Consider the following 19541-nt stretch of genomic DNA (forward strand, 5'->3'; position numbering starts at 1 on the left):
CCATGGGGTTCCGCCTTTAATGGTGAGCAGCAATTTTCAAGCGTGACGTGTTGGGTATCAATTTACTCGGTGTAACATTATCTTTCACAATATTAAAAAAAAAATAAAAATGGGCTAACTTTACTGTTGTCTTATTTTTCAATTAAAAAAAAGCGAATTTTTTACAAAAAAAGTGCACTTGTAAGACCGCTGCGCAAATACAATGTGACAGAATGTATTGCAACGACCGCCATTTTATTCTCTAGGGTGTTAGAAAAAAATATATATATAATGTTTGGGGGTTCTAAGTAATTTTCTAGCAAAAAAAAAAAAAAAACAGTTTTTAACTTGTAAACCAGAAATCTCAGAAAGAGGCTCGGTCCTTAAGTGGTTAATAAAATGTAATAATTATGTATGTTTGATTCGTTTTATTTATTTTAATGTAATATTATAAGCTGAATTCCGCTCTGTAGATTTTCTGGTGACATTTCAGGGACTGCAATGCTCCCCGGTGCCGCCAGAGGCCAGCACTTCCTATAGAGTGCGATCACCACCAAGTGCTTCCTGTGATCACCATAGAGCTCCGCCCGGAAGTGATCGGTGTATAGGGCCACACGTGGAGACAGCGGGTCCCGGTAGTCGTTGTGCTGATGGGGAAGTCGGGGAAGCTGCGCCCCGGGGTGGCCGGGAAGGTGAAGCGCTGGAAGAAGGGGCACAGCAGCGACTGCAACCCCGAGGAGAGGAGACACCGGGAGGCCGCACGGAGCCGGTTCTTCAGCCGGAGCTCCGGTGAGAGAGGGGGAGGGGAGAGACGATCACTATCATTATTTTGAGCATTTTTAATTAAAGTAACAATTACAATGATAATATTGTTCCCTTTCTTTTTATTTTTTTTTTATTATTGTTTTTCATATCATCACTACTATGTATTATTTTTTTTCTGCTACAATTATTATAAATTATTATTATATTAGTCTTAAAATGAGGATTATTTTCATTTAATATTATGTAAAAAAATATATAAAAAAATCTCATATATATATATATATATATATATATATATATATATATATATAATTTTTTTTTTTTTTTTCTGAATATTAAATGAATAATCCTCATTTTAAAAAAGAAGTTTACATAGAAAGTTACACATAAAAAATTAAACATAGAAAATTACATAGTAGTGATGATATGAGGGAAAAAAAAAAAAAAACTGACTGGCGACAGTATGTGAACAAAAAAAAAATATATATATATATGTGTGTGTGTGTTATTTTTATTAGGTAATCATAAGGTGAAAATAAAAAATCCTGATGACCTCATAGTAGTAGTAAAGTGTTACTATAGATATAAAAAAATAATAAATATATATATAATTTTTCACATACTGTCACCGGTCAGTGTCTCGGATCGCTGCCATATGAGTTATATGACAACGCAGTACTACACTGGTGACAATATATGATAAAAAAAAATTGAGCTTTTTATTAACCACTTCAATATCGGGCACTTACACCCCCTTCCTGCCCAGGCCCTTTGTTGCTGTTTAACCACTTGCTGCCCGCCCACCGTCATATGACAATATCGCAGTCACCATAAAAATCGCAGATAGCCGCCATTACTAGTAGAAAAAAAAAAAAAATAATAATAAAAATGCTATAAATTTATCCCCTTATTTTGTAGACGCTATAATTTTTGCGCAAACCAATAAATATACGCTTCTTGTGATATTTTTTACCAAAAATATGTAGAAGAATAGATATCGGCCTAAACTGAGGAAAAAATTTGTTAAAAAAAAAAAAAATTTGGATATTTATTATAGCAAAAAGTAAAAAATATTGTGTTTTTTTTCAAACTCGTCACTCTTGTTTTGTTTATAGCGCAAGAAATAAAAACCGCAGGGGTGATCAAATACCACCAAAAGAAAGTTCTATTAGTGGGGGAAAAATGATAAAAATTTCATTTGTGTACAGTGTTGTATGACCGCGTAATTGTTATTCAAAGTGTGACAGCGCTGAAAATTGGCTTGGGAAGGAAGGGGGTGAAAATGGCCAGTATTGAAGTGGTTAAATGACAATTGCGCGGTCGTGCTACGCTGTACCCAAACAGAATTTTTATCATTTTGTTCCCACAAATAGAGCTTTCTTTTGGTGGTATTTGATCACCTCTACGTTTTTTGTTTTTCTATTTGTTGCTAAACATTAAAAGGAAAAAAAAAAACTAAAATTTTGGGGAAAAAAAAGTTTTTCTTTTTGTTTCTGTTGTAAAATATTGTAAATAACTAAGCTTTCTCCTTCACTGATGGGCACTGGTAGGTGGCACTGATATGCAGCACTGGGCACTCATGGGTGGCAATGAAAGGCTGCACTGGTGGGTACTTATGAGTGGCACTGATGGTATTGATAGGCATCACTGATGACACTGGCAGGCATTGGGGATGGGCACTGCTTGGCAGCTGCCTGGTGGTCTAGGGGGGCATACCTGGTGGACCAGGGTGGTGCCAATCCCTGGTGGTCCTGGGCGGGCATCCGAGGGGGGGCTGCGCTGATAAACAATCAGCACAGACCCCCCTTCTGTCGGGAGAGCAGCCGATCGGCTCTCCTCTACTCGCGTCTGTGAGACGCGAGTGAGGAAAAGCCGATCAACGGCTATTCCTGTTTACATTGTGATTGGACACGGCTGATCACGTGGTAAAGAGCCTACGTCGGAGGCTCTTTACCGAGATCGGTGTAGCGGTGTGTCTGACACACCGCACCAGCGATCGTCACGATGCGCGGCCGTTCTGGGAGGCTGTAGTAAGACATTCAATCCGGACGAGAGCCGCGCCATCATTTGGCTGGCGGGAAGTGGTTAAGAAATACAAAGAAAAATAAAAAAAACAGCAATGCCTCTTTCTAAATACCTTGGACTGTCTACTTTCAACTACTTTTGGGGGGTATTTGTACTTTCCTGGCATTTTTGAGTCTCAACAAAAGAGATCGGCCTTAAGTACATCAGGACTGATCGAATTCTTAAGGTGTCGGCATACCAAGACATTTTCATGTTCCCAACTTTGTGGTACGCAGTCATGTTGGAATAGAAAGGGGCCATCCCAAAACTGTTCCCACAAAGTTGGGAGCACGAAATTGTCCAAAATGTCTTGGTATGCTGACTCCTTAAGAGTTCCCTGAGTCCTGACCTCAACCCGATAGAACACCTTTGGGATGATTTAGAGCAGAGACTGTGAGCCAGGCCTTCTTGTCCAACATCAGTGCCTGACCTCACAAATGCGCTACTGGAAGAACGGTCAAACATTCCCATAAACAGTAGAAATCTCTCCTGCGCTCGGGTGTCAAGTATCTTAGTATGTGGTGCGACCAACTTTATAAAGCAATGCCTGCCGTCTTGCATTCCCATAGACACCCTCCTAAACCTTGTGGACGGCCTTCCCAGAAGAGTTGAAGCTGTTATAGCTGCAAAGGGTGGGCCAACTCAATACTGAACCCTACGGACTAAGACTGGGATGCCATTAAAGTTCATGTGCGTGTAAAGGCAGGCGTCACAATACTTTTGGTAATATAATGTGTGTATATCTCTATCATCTCTTATTTTTTTATATTATATTTGCGGTTGGCAAGTGACTTCAAAAGTCCTTCCAATCCGGTGAAAACATCTCCAGGTTTGTGATACCTGTGCTCCACCTTACATGATACCTGTGTCCTCACCTGTCATTGGTTGATGTTCATATTTCTGCTCTCCAGGGAAGAGTGATCTGACGGTAGACGCTGTAAAGCTGCACAATGACCTGCAGTCGGGTTCCCTGTCCATACAGAAGAGGCCGGAGGAAGAGGAGGAGGAAATGGCCGTCACAGAAAGATCCGGGGCCACCTTCCTCAGCGGCCTCTCCGATTGCACCAACATCACCTTCAACAAAGTCCAGAGATTCTGGGAGTCCAACTCGGCCGCTCACAAGGAGGTGGGTGACGACTCGGGTTGTAGACCTTTGAAAGATAACTTCCTATTTAATAATAACTGCACGTTGTTTTACAAATACAGAAATATGCATTTGTTTTTCTAGCCTGCAGAGCATTGCACCTATAATCAGTAGATGGCGGGTACAATGTCCGGCTCCTGCAGACTGTCATTACCGCTGTCTGCCCCTAGGGGAGGTAATTACTGAAGAGCAGGAAGGTTCAGTGAACTACCAGAGCGCTCATAGTTCATTCAGAACTACAAGCTGCCTGCCTCAGCGGCAGATGGAACTTGTAGATCATTGAATATGAACATTCTCATTACACACGTTCCTGGATTAGGCTGAGAAGTATCGGGAGACTGGAAGCATCAAAGGGCCATATACATCTCTGCCAACACACCACAGATCACCAAATACCAACCGAGCGTTTTATTGTAAAATAGTCACATCGCAATGGAGGAAGAATGATTGGCACATCTGTGTGGGTGGTTAGGAGGAAGAATGTTCTTTACATTGGTGATCAGTGAGAAGAATGTTCTTTACATTGGTGATCAGTGAGAAGAATGTTCCTTACATTGGTGATCAGTGAGAAGAATGTTCCTTACATTGGTGATCAGTGAGAAGAATGTTCCTTACATTGGTGGCCAGTGAGAAGAATGTTCCTTACATTGGTGATCAGTGAGAAGAATGTTCTTTACATTGGTGATCAGTGAGAAGAATGTTCCTTACATTGGTGATCAGTGGGAAGAATGTTCCTTACATTGGTGATCAGTGAGAAGAATGTTCCTTACATTGGTGATCAGTGAGAAGAATGTCCCTTACATTGGTGATCAGTGAGAAGAATGTCCCTTACATTGGTGATCAGTGAGAAGAATGTTCCTTACATTGGTGGCCAGTGAGAAGAATGTTCCTTACATTGGTGATCAGTGAGAAGAATGTTCTTTACATTGGTGATCAGTGAGAAGAATGTTCCTTACATTGGTGATCAGTGAGAAGAATGTTCCTTACATTGGTGATCAGTGAGAAGAATGTTCTTTACATTGGTGATCAGTGAGAAGAATGTTCTTTACATTGGTGATCAGTGAGAAGAATGTTCCTTACATTGGTGGCCAGTGAGAAGAATGTTCCTTACATTGGTGATCAGTGAGAAGAATGTTCTTTACATTGGTGATCAGTGAGAAGAATGTTCTTTACATTGGTGATCAGTGAGAAGAATGTTCCTTACATTGGTGATCAGTGAGAAGAATGTTCCTTACATTGGTGATCAGTGAGAAGAATGTTCCTTACATTGGTGATCAGTGAGAAGAATGTTCTTTACATTGGTGATCAGTGAGAAGAATGTTCCTTACATTGGTGATCAGTGAGAAGAATGTTCCTTACATTGGTGATCAGTGAGAAGAATGTTCCTTACATTGGTGATCAGTGGGAAGAATGTTCCTTACATTGGTGATCAGTGAGAAGAATGTTCTTTACATTGGTGATCAGTGAGAAGAATGTTCCTTACATTGGTGATCAGTAGGAAGAATGTTCCTTACATTGGTGATCAGTAGGAAGAATGTTCCTTACATTGGTGATCAGTGAGAAGAATGTTCCTTACATTGGTGATCAGTAGGAAGAATGTTCCTTACATTGGTGATCAGTGAGAAGAATGTTCCTTACATTGGTGATCAGTGGGAAGAATGTTCCTTACATTGGTGATCAGTGAGAAGAATGTTCCTTACATTGGTGATCAGTGGGAAGAATGTTCCTTACATTGGTGATCAGTGAGAAGAATGCCCCTTACATTGGTGATCAGTGGGAAGAATGTTCCTTACATTGGTGATCAGTGAGAAGAATGTTCCTTACATTGGTGATCAGTGAGAAGAATGTTCCTTACATTGGTGATCAGTGAGAAGAATGTTCCTTACATTGGTGATCAGTGAGAAGAATGTTCCTTACATTGGTGATCAGTGAGAAGAATGTTCCTTACATTGGTGATCAGTGGAGAAGTCGTTATCTATTGTTTGCTCCAATGTAGTGTTATAACTGTTGCATTCATTTGTGTTTATAGGACTTCTATCACCGATACAAAGTATAGATCTGAGACTTAATTGATTGTCTTTTTAGATCTGTGCGGTTCTGGCTGCAGTAACAGAAGTGATCCGCTCTCAGGGAGGGAAGGAGACAGAAACGGAATACTTTGCTGCTCTGGTGAGTGATTTCTCTGCATGGTTGCCATTGTCTTCATTTTTCAAATGTGCGGCACTATAATGCAATAAAACGGGCGTCTCTAAATGGTGGACCACGGTCCGGGTCCTGACCAAGTCAATGTCCCATCCGGACCCACCGCAGATGCGGCATTTAGGATCATCTTTTTTCCCCTCAGCCACCGCTAGCTCTGTTGTCTTTGCAGAGCTGACATTGGAAGAGCAAATTCGGCAAAAGCAACGCATGTACTACTGTTTCAAATTGGTGCGGCACCGCAAAGTCGGCGTTGCACCAGTTTGACCGGTGCCACTGTCAAAATCACATGCGAAGTCGCTCCCATGTGAACGGGGGCTTAAAGTGGTAGTGAACTCCCATTGGACACTTCTACCTACAGGTAAGCTTATAATAAAGAGTCCTTGTAACTACGGGGAACATCTCCTAAATGTGCGCCGTACAGGAGATATTCAATGTCCCTGCAGCCGGTGACGTCACACTGAAGGAGCAGCATACTCGTGCCGTTACCTTCAGAGATATGTGCCGTGGCCGAGACTCCCGCGCACATGGAAGGGAGTGATGTCATCGCAGATTGGCCGTTCAAGCAGCCGGAGCCCCGCGAACCCGGAAGGAGGACCGGGTGAAGATGGAAGCTCAGCGTTGACAGCGCGCCACTGGAGGGCTTCGTTCTTAGGTAACGTTTTCATAATGTGCTAGTATGTGATGCCTACTAGCACATTATGACATTACCTTGCAGGGAGAAGATTTTTTTAAATTTTTGTTTTAAAGTGGAGTTCCTTCCGCTCGCCCCTTTAAAAAAAAAAAAATTAAAGTCGGCACCTCCACATACTGTAGCTGCTGATTTTTAGGCTGCATTGACACCTGAGCGTTTCAAAGTCGCGTGTTTTTTACCGCACATTTTGCCTCGTTTTTGTTCAGGTCACCAATGTAAAAGGCAGAAAAACACCTGTAATCTGTCCCAAAGAAGCTCATGTTATTTTTTGAGCTTAGGGCGTTTTTCAGGCATTTTGCTTCAGGTGACAAAACGCTCGGATGTGAACAGGTGCTATTGAAATGAATGCTTGTTGGGCGTTTTACCGTTTTTATGAGCTGAAAACGCTCGGGTGTGAATGCAGCCTCAACATTAGGACACTTGCCTGTCCTGGAGTCCAGCGATGTCGGCACCTCAGCCGATGGACAGGTGCTGCCGCCACCGTTGCAGGTAAGGAAACCTGGCAGTGTAGCCTTTTCGGGCTTCACTGCCGGGTCCCCTACTGCGCATGCGCGCTGCACTCTCTCATTGGCCCGGGAGGCGGAGGGGGGCTGAGCTGCTGACGTAATTTGCTGCAGCCTGGTCACCCAGGGTACCTGCCCCCCCCCCGAAAATGTGGAATGTGGCAGCAGAGAGGGGGATGGAATTAGGTAAGCAGAAGTTCCACTTTTGCAACTTCGTTTTAAGTTTACTACTGTATTACTATTTAATAAAACTGAAAAACTTGTGGGGGGGAAAGCAATTCCTAAGCTTGGCTCTGAAAATCGTCCTCCAGGTGACACTTTTTTGCTTATGATTTGGTTTTCTCTTCATCTTACTAACTGATAATGAAATGAAATTCGGGAAGTCCCTCCATGGTTTGTCTGTACACTGCAGAACATAGGAACCATATGTAATATACCGTGTGTGTGTGTTTTTTATATATATATATATATATATATATATATATATATATATATATATATATATATATATATATATATATATATACTTTTTTTTTTTTATCCCCATAGATGACCACTCTGGAAGCTGTTGAGTCTGCGGAGTCGCTGTCTGCCGTTGCCTACCTGCTGAACCTGGTTCTGAAAAGGTAAGCCTGTCTGCCCCCCCCCCCCCCCCCAGTGGTTACGGGTCATTGGTCCTTCATCCTCCAGTAACTGATGATGTGTTTCAGGGTTCCGGGTCCTGTGCTGATTAAGAAATTCTCGGACACGTCTAAGGCCTTCATGGATATTATGTCCTCACAGGCCACCAGCGGCAGCACCTCCGCTCTTAGATGGGTAAGTCGCGTTCCTTTTGTATTATCCTGTGTTTTAGATTTTCATGTTTCTGTAATATTTGAGAATGGCTCCCTTGGGTGAAACCCCGTATGGGTACGTCCTACCCCTTTTTGGCCACCAGAGGGCGCGCACCGCTGGGGGACCCGATGCGCGTGGCCGGCCGATCACCGACGGCCACGCACTATCGCATGCACGAATGCCAGCACGGGGATTTGTGTGTGTGTGTGTGTGTGTGTGTGTGTGTAAACACACAAATCAAATCCTTGTGCTGTCAGAGGAGAGGAGCCATATTGTTTGTTCCTACTAAGTAGGAAAAATGATATGTCTCCCCTCCTTGTCACATCCCCACACAGAACACACCGAGGGAACACACCCCTTCCCTGCCAGTGACATTTACACAGTAATCAGTGCATTTTTAATAGCACTGATCGCTGTATTAATGTAAATGGTCCCAAAAAAGTGTCAAAAGCGTCCGATCTGTCCGCCGCAATGTCGCAGGCTTGCTAAAAATTGCAGATCACCGCCATTTTTCTGCTAAAAAAAATAAAACAAATGAAATAATGCCATAAATCTTTCCCATAGTTTGTAGACGCTATAACTTTTGCGCAAACCAATCAGTATATGCTTATTGCGATATTTTTGGTAAAAAAAAAAATATATGCATTAAGGTGAAAAAACACATCGGAGCTTCTCTGTGCAAAACGAGCTGCACAGTGGAGGCAAGTATGACATGTTTGTAAAGGATAGTTGTTTGTTTTTGTTTTTTGGTTTGTTTTTTTAACTAACAATCACTTTAATTGATACTTTTTGCTTTTTTGCACATGTAGCACCTTGCACTTTCATTTATTGTGTTTAGTAGATTCATACATATTTTTAGAGTGTGGGAGCACGGATTGCAGTACAACGGTGATAGTGCTGTCTATTTTCATATACTTTTGTATGTCTTTCTGCAATCTCATTATTACATCGTCTTCTTTTTTTATTTTTTTTATTTTTTTCCCAGATCGTTTCATGTTTGTCAGTGTTGCTTCGGAAACAGGACCTGTCTGCATGGAGTTATCCCTCCACTCTGCAGGTGTACCATGGCTTACTGAGCTTCACTGTCCATGCAAAGCCAAAAGTAAGTTGTAGACCAGGAAAAAAAACGAGATCTTTTAGAAAAGGAAGTCTTCAGAGGTCTTTGGGTACTTTTTTAATATGATCTGATCCATGTGTGTGATTTCTGTCGTAGGTGCGGAAGGCCGCTCAGCTTGGCGTGTGCTCTATCCTGAAAGGCAGCGAGTTCATGTTTACAGACTCCGCCCCCGCTCACCATCCTGCTGCCCAGTCCACCGCTAAGTTTTGTGTCCAGGAGATCGAGAAATCGGGAGGTGAGAGTTGTATTTTGTGGGAAGGGACAGAACACTGGGGGAAGGGTAGAGTAGGAGTCGAGTATAGAAGGAAGAGTGCAGAGTCAGTGGGAGGAATAATGCCTCAAAACCATCAAATATCAAGACTGAAAATTTGTTTAAAAATTTGAAGCTGAAATCTTCCAACTTCTACAAATCATGATTGTTCCCAATAGACTGCTGGTGAAATAAAAGTTACCTCTTCTCCCGTGTGAGGTCCTGCCCTTCCTGGAAGTATTAGAGTTTTGCTACAATAGACTGAAGCAACTTTTGAAAATGTTGGTGACCTTTACCCACTTCTCGATCACTATACGTATATTAGGGATCAACCGATTTTCGGTAAGGCCGATATCAGCATTTTCTGAAAAATCAGTATTGGTCGCAAACTAGACCGATATTGCTTTAAAGGGTTTTACCGGGGTGATGCATGAAGCTGCATGCACCACCCCGGTACTGCTCTCTAGAGCGGACGGTCGGCTTTATTGTAACAACAACCGATGCAGCTCAGCAGCCGCTCGGCTGTTATTACAAACAGCGGGAGGTGACACCCCCCTCCTGCTGCCTTCCGGCGCTCGCCTGGGCTCTCCCGTCCCACCAGGGGGCCCGAGCAATTAGCTGGTCGCCACCGGCTGGCCGAAGACCCGAACAGAGCCAATGCTTCGTTTGGACCTGGTAACCCATGACATCACTTCCCGGATTACTGACATCTTAAAAGCACCAGTTTTAAAAAATAGAAAGTATTCAGAAACGCTGATCTTGACGTTTTTGAGTATTTTCAAGTGCAGTGGAGGGGTTTGGGGTCTTATAGACCCCCTGATCCCTTCAGAAAGAGAACCTGTCACTGCCTATTGCTGTCACACGGGATGTTTGCATTCATTGTGACAGCAATAACAGTGATAAAAAAAAAAAAAAAAAAGTATAACATTTTTTTTTTTTTTTTTTAAATGTACAGCATATTGGCAGACCATATCGGCTATCGCCCTGAGAGGTTGCCGAAATTATTGTTATTGTTTCGGCACCGAAAAACAATATCGGTTGATCCCTAGTGTGTGTGTTAAATATATAATAAATTTATATAGAGATAGATAGATAGAGATATGTATGTATGTGTATATGTATATATATTCTATCTCTATTTTTATTTTTTTTGTAAAGCGCTGCGTAAACTGTCGGCGCTATATAAATCCTGTATTATACACATTATATATATATATAGATAGATAGATAGATAGATAGATATCTCTAATGAATTATTAATATTATATATGTATATGTTATGGGTTTTGGAGTGGTTTATAGGGCTTATGCCTGAAGCCTTCAGCCATAACCCCAGAAGGGGTTAAAAGTGCCCCCTTAGCGCTGCTTTGAAAGTGGCACCAATTTATTTCAATGGGCAAGGGCAGTGGAGAAGCAGTGTGTACTCCGCTCCCGCACTGCCCCAAACATGCTGCTTAAAGGACTTTTTTTTTTTTTTTTTTTTTTCCTGTCCTGCAAGCGCACTGCCCCAGTGTGAACGCACTCGGGCTTTCACACTGGGGCTGCAGAAGAGGCAGTTTACAGGCGCTATTTTTAGTGCAAAAACGCCGGTAAAGCGCCTCCAGTGTGAAAGTGGTCTGAAGGTCAGACTTCAAAAGTAAATACAATGTTATAACAAAGTTCAAGTGGGAGAAGTTTCTAACGATAGGAGGCAGTGGGGAGGAGCTGGGGGCATGTGTTACACAATTTACAGGCGGCTTCCTTTTCGTGCCATCCATTGTGTACAGTGATGGCAGTTGGTCGGCAAGTGGTTAACCATCACCCGCCCGTCCTGTAGCAAAATGACGGCCTGGTGGAACATTTGTCGATCCGGGTGGACGTCATGTGACGTCCTCCAGGATCGTGCCTTGCACGCGTCCGCAAGGCTGCACTGCAGCACGATCTGTCCCTGGCTGTGTTCGATGACTGATCAGTGTACTGGCCCTCTGCCGGGAACCATGTGATCGCTGTGACCAATCCCAGCAGATCACATGCCAATTGTAAACAATGGATGGCTTCCTTTTATGCCAACTATTTTGTGCAATTGTGTTGCTAGCTGTGATTGGTCACAGTGATCGCATGGTACAGACAGGGCCAATCGCAGCCCATCTGTACCATGTGATTAGCTAATCACAACAAAACAAACCTGAATGAATCAGTTTCATTCAGTAAAATGCTTGCTTATTGCAATGTAATGCAATGCAAACATAATGTGTGTGTAAAAAAACAAAAACAGATCACTTCCCCAGAGTAGTAAAATGTTACTATGGAAATATTTTATTGCTCTAGTCAGAGTGTTAAAAAAAGTTTTTTTTTTTTTTTTTGTACTGTCACCAGTCAGTCTATGATCACCCCCACACCAGTTACATAATAACGCTGTACTGGTGACAGTATGTAAAAACAATTGTCGATTTTTTATTATTTATTTTCTAAAATTTTATGACAAACTTCAAAAAACCCGCCATGCCTCTTACTAAATACATTGGGACTGTGTCTCTAATTTCCAAAAAAAGGTGTCATTTGGGGGATATTTGTACTGTCCTAACATTTTTGGGCCTCAAGAAATCAGGATTGATCAATTTTCAGATATAATATCCCATAGTTTGTGGACTCTACAGACTATAAATTACTCTGATTTGCGTTATTTCCACCAAAGAAATGTAGCAGAATAAATTTTGGCCTAAAAATTATGAAGAATGATTGATTATTTATTTGCAAAATTATATAATGGAAACAAAGGAAAAACGCGTTATTTTTTTTTCCAAAATTCAGTGTCTCTTAGTTTAGCAAAAAATATATGTATAAAAAAAAACGATGGTTAAATACCACCAAAAAGAAAGCTTTATCATTGTGTTGATCAGATAATTGTATAACTTTGTCCCCCCCCCCCCCCCCCCCCTATGGTCTTCAGGCAGTAAAGAAGCCACCACAACGCTACACATGCTGACCCTGCTGAAGGATGATCTGCTGCCGTGTTTCCCTGTCAGTGTGGTCAAGTCTTGCTGTGAGACGTTACTGAAGGTCATGACCTTGAACCATGTGGTGAGTGTTTTGGGGGAGGGGGGGGGTTGGTATCATACCATTTTACATACCCCCTCACCCAGCTATTTCTGCACTAAAGCCGTCTATAGATGGTTCGAATCTCGGCTGGCTCAGCAAAAATGGCCTGGTCATGAAGGGGGGGGGTTTAAATCTTCCAGGGGGCGAGCGGTTACCATGTCTCACTTTACATTTTCCCCTCCGCAGATGATCACGGCTTGTGCCATGCAGGCATTCCATGCCCTCTTCAGCGCTCACCCTAATGCCAATGCTCTGTCTGCCGAGCTCAATGCCCAGATCATCACAGTGAGTATATATGTTCAGAGAAATCTGATTTCTATAAAAGATTGTATCGGCCCTACTAGAAATTTTCTTCCTGGGTTGCCATAGATACCGGAGTCATCCTGTAATCTCTGCAGAGAACTGTCTTTTTGTGTCTTTATTTGACCACTTGCTGACCGCGCTATAGCTGAATGGCGGTTACAGCCCCGATGGCTAGTTCTGGGAGGCTGTCATATCCCGTGAGCGCCCGCTGTCGAGAGGACACTGCTGATCACACATTGAGGTAAAGAGCCAATCAGCGGCTGTTTACCACGTAATCAGCTCTGTCCAATCACAGCTGGTCATGGATGTAAATTGAAGCCGGTTATCGGCACTCCTTATTACATGCTGACAGCGAGAGGAGAGCCGATAACCGGCTTCTCTAAAAGGGACATCTACACTGATATGAAGGGCACTGATTATCCGTGTCCTGATTATTAGTGCAGTCCAAACGGTGCCCACCAGTGCAAGCCTCATCAGTGCCCATCATTGCCACCTATCAGTGCCTCCCCATCAGTGCCACATATCATTGCCACCTATCGGTGCCTACCAGTGCCTCCTCATCAGTGCCCATCATTGCCACCTCTCAGTGCCTCCCCATCAGTGCCCATCATTGCCACCTATCAGTGCCCTTCATTGCCACCTATCGGTGTCCACCAGTGCCCATCATTGCCACCTATCAGTGCAGCCTCATCAGTGCCCATCATTGCCACCTATCAGTGCAGCCTCATCACTGCCCATCATTGCCATTTATTAGTGTAGCCTCATCAGTGCCCACCAGTGCCGCCTCATCAGCGCCCATCATTGCCACCTATCAGTGCTGCCTTATCAGTGAAGGAGAAAAATTACCTATTTGCAAAATTTTTTAACAAACTATGAATGTTTTTTTTTTTTTTTTTTTTTTCGGACTTTCAGCAAAAAATTAAAAGCCCAGTGGTGATTACCACCAAAACAAAGCTCAATTTGTGTGAAAAAAAATGCTAAAAATTTCATATGTGTACAGTGTTACATGACCGTGCAATTGTCCAAGGTGTGACAGCGCTGAAACCTGAAAATTGGCTTGGGCAGGGGTGGTCAAAGTGCCCGGTGTTGAAGGGGTTAAAGGGTTAGTTCACCTTTTTATAGAAAAAAATGTAAAGGTGAACGAACACTGGACAAGGCACCTATCGGCACCTGTGGTCTGGGGATTTTGAAATCTCCGCTCCTCTCCCTCTTCTGCGTGCAGCACTTCCCGGGATGGACCAGACGGATTCACAATGAATGTTCAGCGTTTTCACAATGAATCGATATCTGGTCCATCCCTGATTCCCAGCACAGAGAAGAGCGGAGATTTCATGTCCCTGGACCTCCCCTGAAGGGGTGCTGACAGCTCAGCAACCCTGAAGGTAAGTATAGCGGGGACCGGGGTGGTGGGGAGGTTGTCCAGTGTATTTTTCTTTTCTTTTCTCTTTCTTTCTTTCTTTCTTTCTTTCTTTCTTTCTTTCTTTCTTTCTTTCTTTCTTTCTTTCTTTCTTTCTTTCTTTCTTTCTTTCTTTCTTTCTTTCTTTCTTTCTTTCTTTCTTTCTTTCTTTCTTTCTTTCTTTCTTCGTCTGCATTCATTAATAAGCATGCTTTATGCTAACTTGATGTATTCTTTGTGTTATGTGACAGGCCCTGTATGACTATCTGCCCAATGAAAACGACCTGCAGCCTTTACTGGCCTGGCTGGCGGTAATGGAGAAAGCTCACATCAACTTATCACGGTAATAACGTTTCCACCTATTACAGCATTTTACACGTGTGTTTTGTTTTTTTGTTTTGTTTTGTTTTTTACCACAGAAGACCAGGCATTTTCTGGCACTTTTTGTTTACATGTGAAAAGCTATTTTTTTTTGGTAGATGCCAAAAAAAACACAATACATAACCCAATTTTTTTTGTAAAATATAAAAGATGTCACGCAGAATAAATAGATACCAAACATGTCGCGCTTTAAAATTGCGCACGCCCGCACGACGACAAACTACGTAAATTTTACTATCCCTAGGCAACGCTTTAATAGCTTTTACAGGTTACCAGTTTAGATTTACAGAGGAGGTCTGGTGCTAGAATTACTGCCCGTGATCTGATGTTCGCAGCAAAACCTCACGTGTGGGGACATCGTAGTTTGCGTGTGTGCGTGACATGACGCACGCGTTCGCCTTTGCGTGCTAGCATGGGGGGACGGGGACACTTTAAAAAAAAATATATTTTTTTTTAATTACACTGTTGCTTCAAAAAAAAAAAAAAAAAAAGTTTTTTTGATCACTTATTGCTGCCACAAGCCATGTAAACATCCCTTGTGACAGCAATAGGCATGTGACAGGTCCTCTTTATGGGGAGATCTGGGATCTATAAGACCCCCTAACCCCTCCTCTGCACTTGAAAGCATTCAAAACACCAAGATCTGTGTTTGTTTGCTTTTTTAATACATTCGGTTTTCCAAAAAAATGGCGCCATTAAGATGCTGGTAAAGCGGAAGTGAAGTCAGCGCCTCAGGGTTACCATAGCGGAGATCTGATCAAAGCCAATCTCCGGCTTTCTTTGGGGTCTCCCGACTAGCCGGCGGACGTGTTGGCCAGTAGCTCGGGTCTCCTGGTGGGATGGGAGAGCCCAAGCGCTTGAAGTCCAACGAAGTACCAGGTACATGATTTGGCGGCAACTGGTTAATTTTACCTAAATCCCTGTCATGCCTTTAATTAAAAATCTGACACAATGTGACAGTTAATATATATATGTGTCATGTGCTGCCTGTCTGTTGAGGGCATTGTATTTCAAAAGACACTATGCCTACTGTGACAGTAAAGGTATTCCCCTCCATAATATTACAGTCACTGCAGAAACAAGTGGTGATTGATCTCCACAGCATGGCTGCCTCAAAACCATCGCAGTGTCCTGCAGGAAAGGCATCCAGACAAATGTGTTTAGTAACCGCATGTGGGCTGATGATGCCAGTGATGTCACCTCTCTCTACTGATTTGATAGGCTACATTCTCAGTGATGTCACTGGTCTCTAGTGAATGGATAGGCTGCATTCTCAGTGATGTCACCGCTCTCGAATGGATAGGCTGCATTCTCAGTGATGTCACCGGTCTCTAGTGATTGGATAGGCTGCATTCTCAGTGATGTCACCGCTCTCTAGTGAATGTATTGGCTGCATTCTCCAGTGATGTCATCAGTTTTATTGTTACATGTTATAACGCTGTGTTTGTTTTGTGTTTGCAGGTTGCAGAGTGACCTGAGTTTGGGTCATCTACCTCGCCTCTCCTCCACCTCCATGAACTGCCTCTTGTCTCCTCATCTGCAGGTTGTGTCTGCAGCTACCGGAACCATGAAGGTAAATGTCCTCCTGACCACAGAGCCGCTATGACCAGCAACATCTGCCTGGCAACACATCTGTATGCTCCTGTTTAATATTCATTCAGATACATAGTAAAAAAAAATAAACAATTTGATGGATCATACATAAGTACATGCAGGTAACATGTCTGATTTGCCTTCTGGGGGATCAGGAAGGGTTTTCTTTTTTTCCAAGCTGGTGCAAATTGGATAAATGCTTTATTGGGGTTTTTTTTTGTTGCCATCTGGGTATAGCATTGTGTATATGGAGGTTTTCTATTTATTTATTCTATTCATTTTTCTGTTGAACTAAATAGATTTTGTCTTTTTTCAATCTATGTACATTCTGGTCTCAATGATAACGCTCAACTTTTTCTGTCTTTTTTTTGTTCTGCAGTCCGTTCTTACAGAGTGTGTCGGCCCTCATGTAAAAGATATTGGAAGTGTCTCTTCTGCTCCAGTATCAGGACCGGCTGGACACCTCTATAAAATGTTCACGTGAGTCCTTCTGAACCCCATTATAATTACTGCAACTATGTTGAATGTTCTGCCCCAGAGTTTTGCCTGCGCAGATTTACCAGTGTCACATGACCCTTACTGTCCTTTTTTTATTTTATTTTATTTTTTTAAAGTGAGTCAATTGCATATTAACCAGTTCCTGCCATGCTATAGCCGGCTCCAGCTCAGGCTTACAATGCTGGGAAGGGCGTACATGGACGTCCTCGGGGCGCGCTCTGTGATCGCTGAGACCTTCGGACTCAGATTTGGGGTAAAGGGCCATGTGATCAACTTTCAGCCAATAACAGCTGATCACGGGATTAAACAGAAGCCGGTTATCAAGAAAAGAAGAAAGTCAGTAACCGGCTTCTGTTAAAGGGACATTGGTCCCAACGTTGCCCACCAGAGCTGCCAATCTGTGCCACCTATCAGTGCAGCCTCATCAGCGCACATCAGTGAAGGAGAAATATTACCTGTTTGCAAAAAAACTATAAAAAATTTTTATTTTTTTTTTCAGTCTTCTTTTTTTTTTTTTTTTGGTTTTTTTGGTTTATTTAACCAAAAATAAAAAAAAAAACAGTTCTGATTAAATACTTCCAAAAGAAAGCTCTATTTGTGTGGAAAAAAATTATACAAATGTCATGTGTACAGTGTTACATGACCGCAATTGTCATTCAAAGTGTTATGGCGCTAAAAAATTCTAGTCCTGGGCAAGAAGAAGGGGTGGGGGGGGGGGCAAAAGTGCCTGGTAGGCAAGTGGTTAAAGTAAAGGCTCTTTTTTTTTTTTTTTTTTTTTTTCTTTTCCCATTTTGGATATAGTAAGGGAGGCTTATGACCCCTTACAGATTTTTTTTTTTTTTTTTTTTCACCATCTGTGTTGAGATTTCACTTCCTATCCCATAGCAAAACAGGAAGTGAGAGGAAATCCCCGCTAATTATGGGAATCGATTCGGGATGATTTATCACTTTTCTGGGGACAACCCAAAATGTGGAATTTTTATTTTACTTTTGATAACAGTAAACAGGACAAATGGAGAGGGTGAATCTCCCTAACTGGGTGCAGACAGCAATAAAAACTGAGAGGTGTTCTAATCTCTCTCCACTCCATCCAAAACTAAAAGTTTTTCCTTTAGTTATACTTTAACCACTTTAAAGTGATTGATTTGTAAAGCTTAGATTTTTTTTTTTTTTTTTAACATATCATACTTGCCTCCACTGTGCAGTTAATTTTGCACTGAGCGGCCCCAATCCTCGACTTCTGGGGTCCCCCGGCGGCTCTCGCGGCTCCTCCCCCACATCAGGTAACCCCCTTGGAGAAGCGCTCTCTCGGGGGCGTTACCTTGCGGGTCTATAGACTCCGAATGTAGGACTCGGCCCTGACACCTGCGTAATTGGATTTGATTGACAGCAGCGGGAGCCAATGGCTGCGTTGCTATCAATCTATCCAATCAAGAGCCAGGAACCCCGGGCAGAGGAAGGGCGCGTCTCAGGCGTGGGAAATTCCAGGGCTCAGGTAAGTAAAATGGGGGGGGCTGGGGGGCCGGTCACTGCCAGGTGTTTTTTTCACCTTATGGGTGCATGGAGGTGAAAAGACACGAGGGTTCACAACCCCTTTTAAGCGCGAACATTTTTTGAACATTTTTTCTGCTATTCGGCACTGTGCTACTTTAACTGACAATTGCGTGGTCGTGCAAAAATTACATTTTATATACTCCCCCCCCACAAATAGAGCTTTCTTTTGGTGGTATTTGATCACCACTGCTTTTTTTTTTTTTTTTTTTTTTTTTTTTTTTTTTTCATTATATAAATGAGAAAAAACTGAATGTTTGATTTTTACTTTCTTCTAAAAAACATATCCAATAAAATTTAAAAAAAATAATAAAATGTCTTCCTAAATTTAGGCCAATATGTATTCTGCTACATGTTGGGTAAAAAAAAAAAAAAAAAGACATGGATCCTATGTTCCTGCAAAGCAAGGCACCGATTGATGCCTTCCACTAGTAAAAGCACCCCTCCCCTTGGTGTATAAATGTTGGGGTGTCTTCTCGGCAGTCATTAGAAATGAAGAAGTGGAGGCTTGGAGAAGCTGCAAAACATCTTCACCATTACAGAGCCATTTGAATGTGACTAATTATTACTTGATACACCTGGATGGATGAGAACCTTCACAGGCACCATGACCTGGATGGATGAGAACCTTCACCGGCACCTTTTCCAGCTTTTACTTTAACATCTTCAACTTTTATTTTTGCATTAATTAGATTTGTAGAAGACGGTTTATCCTACAAATTCCACTCCTCCTGGTCCTTTGTCCTGCAAGTTCTGCAGACCTTCTTTGAGGTTGCCGGGAAGTCCTGTCACCCGTTCATGAAGAAGGTGAGTGGATATAAGAAGTTTGCCTGTGTTATGATGGACCTCATAATGTTCTTTACTGATTACTGGGAGGTTTGCTTTGTAGTGTCTACAGACCCTGGCCAACCTCCGGGTCTCTCCTCACTTCCCACACACCGGAGACCTGGACCGAACCGTGGGGGCGGCTGTGGAGAGCATGGGACCAGAGGTGGTCCTGAAGGCCATCCCTCTACAGATCACTGGCACAGAGTAAGTTACACACCTATTTGCATTACTTTCCATCTTCTAACTTAAACAGAACCCCCCCCCCCCCCCCCAACATTTTTAGAAGTTTAAAAATAAATTTAAGTAGAAATTTCTTTAATATTGCTTTAAATTTGTCCTTGTATCTGCTTCAAAAAACATGGAT

At 42.5% G+C, this 19541-nt stretch overlaps 1 protein-coding gene across 3 annotated transcripts in view; it reads left to right on the top strand.

The window, feature by feature from the left end:
* The first annotated feature begins 525 nt into the window (after positions 1-525).
* LOC141105581 (RRP12-like protein) overlaps positions 526-19541 on the top strand; it is an 80303-nt gene continuing 61287 nt past the window's right edge. For 2 of the 3 annotated variants that reach the window (XM_073595503.1, XM_073595504.1), the window contains exons 1-14: positions 526-768; positions 3720-3934; positions 6038-6121; positions 7898-7974; positions 8059-8164; positions 9168-9284; positions 9396-9534; positions 12479-12609; positions 12814-12912; positions 14578-14669; positions 16169-16280; positions 16680-16780; positions 19042-19156; positions 19239-19381. In XM_073595503.1, coding sequence (XP_073451604.1) covers positions 630-768; positions 3720-3934; positions 6038-6121; positions 7898-7974; positions 8059-8164; positions 9168-9284; positions 9396-9534; positions 12479-12609; positions 12814-12912; positions 14578-14669; positions 16169-16280; positions 16680-16780; positions 19042-19156; positions 19239-19381 — 1670 coding nt within the window. In that variant the 5' untranslated portion in view covers positions 526-629. Of the gene's footprint in view, positions 769-3719; positions 3935-5981; positions 6122-7897; positions 7975-8058; positions 8165-9167; positions 9285-9395; positions 9535-12478; positions 12610-12813; positions 12913-14577; positions 14670-16168; positions 16281-16679; positions 16781-19041; positions 19157-19238; positions 19382-19541 lie in introns of those variants that run through there. The other variant, XM_073595505.1, reaches the window with a different exon arrangement.

Source organism: Aquarana catesbeiana, linkage group LG08 (genome assembly GCF_042186555.1).
Source record: "Aquarana catesbeiana isolate 2022-GZ linkage group LG08, ASM4218655v1, whole genome shotgun sequence".
Taxonomy (NCBI): Eukaryota; Metazoa; Chordata; class Amphibia; order Anura; family Ranidae; genus Aquarana; species Aquarana catesbeiana.